Here is a 4,461-nt window from a genome sequence, read left to right as displayed (position 1 = left end):
ATATTTCGGTTAATAGGTCGTATTATACAAATATAGGTGAAGAAATTTCGTTTTCGTGGCGGGGCAAAATCTGCCTCGTCACATCCCCCTCTGCCTTCCGAAAGAAAAATAAAACGGAGTTTTATTTTTCTTCCAACTCGCTGTGTTCGTCGGTATAGGTTGGTTTTAGCCTGTGAACAAACGAATGCTGCGGGGTTATTGACCTCGGAGTTGTTTTCCGGCATAATGAACAAGCTAATAGAAATTTGACGGTAGATACGGTTAGCGCATCCACCAATTATTAAGGGCAGATCAAAGGCGGTTTACGGAACGGTAAGTTTAATAGAAGGAAGAAAAGAGAAGAAAAAAAATTACATTAATCGGTGTCGATCAGTCGACCTTAACCTTCTTCCTAAGAGTCGGCGACGGTGTGGGTGCTGCTGGGGCGGCCGGTCTGAGCCGCAGGTCCGGCTTCTTCGTTCTCGTTCTCTTCTTCTTCCCGGTTTCTCGACGGTGGGGATAAACGGTGGTCGGTGGATGAACGGTGGTCGGTGGATAAACGGTGGTCGGTGGATAAACGGTGGTCGGTGGATAAACGCACTCGGTTGGGTGCCCCTACACAGCAGTCGCGGGACAATACCCCCATAAGGCCGCATCTGGAGCAGAATTTGACCCATACTCCTTGGCATTTCTCCCTGGTGTGGCCTTCACCACCACACCTCCAACAGCTTCGTGGTCCCAGCTCAAGGAATACCTGGATTCCATTGGTGCCAACGGTTCTGGTGGCTGGCCTCACAGTATTGGTACTCGCATCTGTGGTTACTGGCCTGGGGCACTCAAAATCCGTCCACAGGCTCATGGCTGGCGACGACTCCCTGGACGGTGGAGACGGTAACGGTAGGGGTGTTGACGGTGACGGTGGGGCGGAGGCGGTGACGGTGGAGGCGGCGTGATGGATCGGAACCGTAGCGGTCTCCCCAAACTATAACGGCGCATCCTGCAAATACATACAATTAATCGGACAGTAATTTACGGTTCATTAGTACCCTGTTCGCTTTGAACGGTACTACTATACGGTTAGTAACGGTATTTATATCTCAGACACCCCCTCTTCAAGAGAGGGCTTCAGATCTTTAATATGAACATGTCGGAAAACCTTACCACCGCCATCCTTGATGTTATACACTACCGGAGAAATTACTTTGACAACGGTATATGGACCGGAATATTTCGGAGCCAATTTGGCGGCAATTCCCTCTACTGCAGAAGATAAGGGATGCTCCCTTCGGTACACCTGGTCTCCTATTCTGCATCGCCAGTCCCTCCGGCGTAGATTGTAGTAGTGGCTCTGCTGGGAGAAAGCTTGGGCTAATCTAGTTCGGACAAACTCATAAGTTTCGGTAAAACGGTTTAGTTTATTTGCATGCAAAGCAACCTGCGGTTCGGTGTCCGGTTCGGTGTGATCCTTTTCATCCCGGTTGGCCATCTCAGCTACATACTTGGCGTTCGGTGAACGCATCTCCCTACCAAAATTCAGGAACGCTGGGGTGTATCCGGTCGACTCCTGCCTTGCAGAGTTTATTGCGAAGGTCAACTCCTTCAGATGCTCATCCCAGGTACGCTGATTCTTTCCACAGAACTGAGCTATCATGGTTTTGAGGGTACGGTTGGCTCTTTCTACGGGGAGAATACACTGGTGCAAAACGGTGTCGGATCCCAAGATCTCGTAGACTTCCCTTGAACAACCGGCTATCATACTGGGATCCATTATCACTAATGACGGTTTTCGGGCATCCAAACTTCAGGATTACATCCTGGTACAAAGCCTGGTACACACCCTTTGCGGTTGCTCTTCTCAAGGGCCTGGCTTCCACCCATTTCGAAAATCGGTCCTGCATCACAACTAAATAACCCCCACAATATCGGTGCTGACGGTATCCCAAGGTTCTCTTACCATATACGGATGCATTTCCCCGGTGGCTTCTGTTGTGGAACCTTGTACCTCTGACACGTACCACATCTACGGACATAACGGGCTATTTTTCTGAACATTCCTGGCCAATAGTAGTTCCGGGCTATTCGAGATATGGTTTTCGCTATCCCCAGGTGTCCAGCGGTCGGTCGGTCGTGGTTTTCCTGTAAAATATCTATTCGGTCTTCCCTTGGAACGCATAACTTCCACGGATTGCCGAATTCCGGCTCGGTAAAGTCATCTGAATCCCAAAAATGACGGTATAATTTTCCGGACACAATAGTGTAATCGGGAAACGCTGCGGGATTCGCTCTTACCAAGGCCAATTTCCTCCTGTACCATGTACAACTTACAGTATCCTCGGTCAGACAGATGGTCTCGGTCGGTAACGGTAACGGATTTCTGGACAGACTGTCTGCTACACGGTTAAGGGTTCCTTTCCGGTACTTTATATCGAAGTCATATTGTTGTAGGAATATGCTCCATCTCGCAATTCTTCCGGTGGGAGACTTGATAAATTGTAGCCATCCCAGACTCATGTGGTCGGTTATAACGGTGAAACGGTAGCCTTCCAGATACGGTCGCAGCTTGTCAATGCTCCACACTATTGCCAGACATTCTTTTTCTGTAACAGAGTAATTTTTTTCTGGACCTGACAAGGTCCTGCTAGCATAAGCTATAACTCTTTCCTGTCCATCAACGGTCTGTGTCAGAGCAGCTCCCAGTCCTGCATCTGAAGCATCGGTTTGAAGGACAAACGGTTTCGAAAAGTCCGGGCAGGCCAATACCGGTGATTGTGTCAATTTCTGCTTCAGAGTCTCAAAAGCATTCTGTTGGGCGGTCTCCCATTTCCAGGTTTGCTTCTTTTTGAGTAATGCGCTTAACGGAGCCACAACCCTGGAGAAATCCTCGATGAATCTACGGTACCATGAAGCAACACCAAGAAAACTTCTCAGCTCTCGTACGGATTTCGGTGCAGGCATTTCATTTATGGCTGAAATCTTATCAGGATTGGTACAAATGCCGTCCTCGGTTACTACATGTCCCAGATATTTCAATGATTTTCTTACAAACTCACATTTTTCCGGATTTAACTGCAGGTTGGCCTCCCTGAGGCGGTGGAAAACTTTCCTAAAGTTGTCAAGATGTTCGTCCAATGTCTCTCCGAGAACCACTATGTCATCCAAGTACGCAAATGCATCCGGTTCCATCTCAGGGCCAATAACTCGGTCTAAAAGACGTTGAAAGGATGCCGGTGCGGAATGCAGACCAAAAGCCATTACTTTGAACTGGAACAGCCCACGGCTAGGGACGGTAAATGCGGTGATCGGTCGGCTCTCGGGGGCTAACGGTACCTGCCAATAACCCTGTTTCAGGTCAATAGTAGAGATATACTTGGCTTTTCTCAAAATCGGGGTTTACCATCCTTTTTCTGGACAATTACTATTGGTGAGCTCCGCGGAGATGAGGACGGTTCAATGATGCCTTCGGCCAACATTCGGTCAACTTCCTGGTTTATTATTTCCTGCATCTTCGGATTTTGGGGACGATAACGCTGCTTGATGGGTTCGGTGCCTGGTTTGAGTTTAATACGGTTGGATCAGGGGTGTGGTTCCTCGGAGGTCTTCGAAAGCCTTCAATTCGGTTTGCAAGAACTCTTCCAGTCGGACTTTCTCTTCTCCACTCAGGGACGTCAAAAGCGGTCCTATCGCATGTAACTGTCCTCGGTTCTCTGATTCACTGCGACGGGCTTGGATAGACCTTCCATTCAGGAAACATTCGGCGGTTTGCAGGTTGATTGAAAAATTGTGTGTCCTCAGTATATAATAATAATAATAATAATAATAATAATAAAGGTCTTTATTTATCAATATCCATTCCCAGGACTACATCGACAGGTAGATCTGAAACTAATAACAATTTAGCTTCCAGGCCCAATCCGGATCGGTGCGGTATATATTTCTCTAATGGGTATGGAACTTCCGTTAGCGACGGTGGTGGTAACGTCTCTAACATAATCCGGGTTGTATACCAACTACCTTACAGTGGGCGGCCACTTCACTGCTGATGAAGGACCTGGTAGCTCCGGTGTCCAAGAGTGCAGCGAACTCCTTGTCTCCTACAAAAACATTAATAAACGGACGGTGATCAGTTGGTTTTCCTTTCTCAGGGACCGAAGACGTGGTTGTTTGGAACTGGCGGATCCCCGGTTTCAGGCTGTTCCTTGGTAGTTTAACGAACACCTACAGTCCCTAGACATGATACCCCTCTTACCACATCGAGAGCAGAACAGCAGCGGCTTCGAGGTGCATTGTGATCGGAGATGACCACATCTCCAACACTGTGGCTCGGTTGGCGGTCGGTCAGATTTTTTTGGTTCGTCTCGTCGCTGAGGTGCTGCAGAGCTTTGGGATGGTTTCGGTTTTTCGGACGGTTCGGTGCGGTTCGTAGTGTTCAGGTTCATTCCAATCGGTTTGACGGTCGGTGGGGAATTTCGGAAGGTAAGATGT

At 48.4% G+C, this 4,461-nt stretch overlaps 2 protein-coding genes across 3 annotated transcripts; both read right to left on the bottom strand.

Moving 5' to 3' along the window:
- Positions 1-472: 472 nt before the first annotated feature.
- On the bottom strand, positions 473-1,803 carry LOC123321871. Of its 2 annotated transcripts, XM_044909660.1 has the most exons (3): positions 1,415-1,803; positions 699-1,352; positions 473-635 (listed from the first exon to the last, which is right to left on the bottom strand). In XM_044909660.1, the coding sequence occupies exons 1-2, from the start codon at positions 1,745-1,747 to the stop codon at positions 1,158-1,160; spliced, it is 528 nt and encodes a 175-aa protein (XP_044765595.1). In that variant the 5' UTR covers positions 1,748-1,803; the 3' UTR covers positions 473-635; positions 699-1,157. The 2 variants fall into 2 exon arrangements, with proteins under 2 accessions (XP_044765595.1, XP_044765594.1); XM_044909659.1 differs by having other exon boundaries at positions 699-1,803.
- A 1,600-nt stretch (positions 1,804-3,403) lies between these two features.
- On the bottom strand, positions 3,404-4,232 carry LOC123321877. Its single transcript, XM_044909666.1, has 2 exons — positions 3,824-4,232; positions 3,404-3,774 (listed from the first exon to the last, which is right to left on the bottom strand). The coding sequence occupies exons 1-2, from the start codon at positions 3,965-3,967 to the stop codon at positions 3,538-3,540; spliced, it is 381 nt and encodes a 126-aa protein (XP_044765601.1). The 5' UTR covers positions 3,968-4,232; the 3' UTR covers positions 3,404-3,537.
- Between the last annotated feature and the right edge of the window lie 229 nt (positions 4,233-4,461).

Source organism: Coccinella septempunctata, chromosome X (assembly GCF_907165205.1).
Source record: "Coccinella septempunctata chromosome X, icCocSept1.1, whole genome shotgun sequence".
Classification (NCBI taxonomy): domain Eukaryota; kingdom Metazoa; phylum Arthropoda; class Insecta; order Coleoptera; family Coccinellidae; genus Coccinella; species Coccinella septempunctata.
The sequence above is the reverse complement of the archived record's forward strand: the minus strand, read 5'-3'. Positions and strand labels throughout refer to the sequence as shown.

Excerpts from the sequence above, each read along its gene's own strand:
- LOC123321871 (XM_044909659.1), bottom strand. The coding sequence starts at position 1,747 with ATGGATCCCAGTATGATAGCCGGTTGTTCAAGGGAAGTCTACGAGATC.
- LOC123321877 (XM_044909666.1), bottom strand. The coding sequence starts at position 3,967 with ATGTTAGAGACGTTACCACCACCGTCGCTAACGGAAGTTCCATACCCA. Across the intron at positions 3,775-3,823 it reads ATGTAGTCCTGGGAATGGAT|ATACTGAGGACACACAATTT; the intron begins ATTGATAAATAA and ends TATTATTATTAT.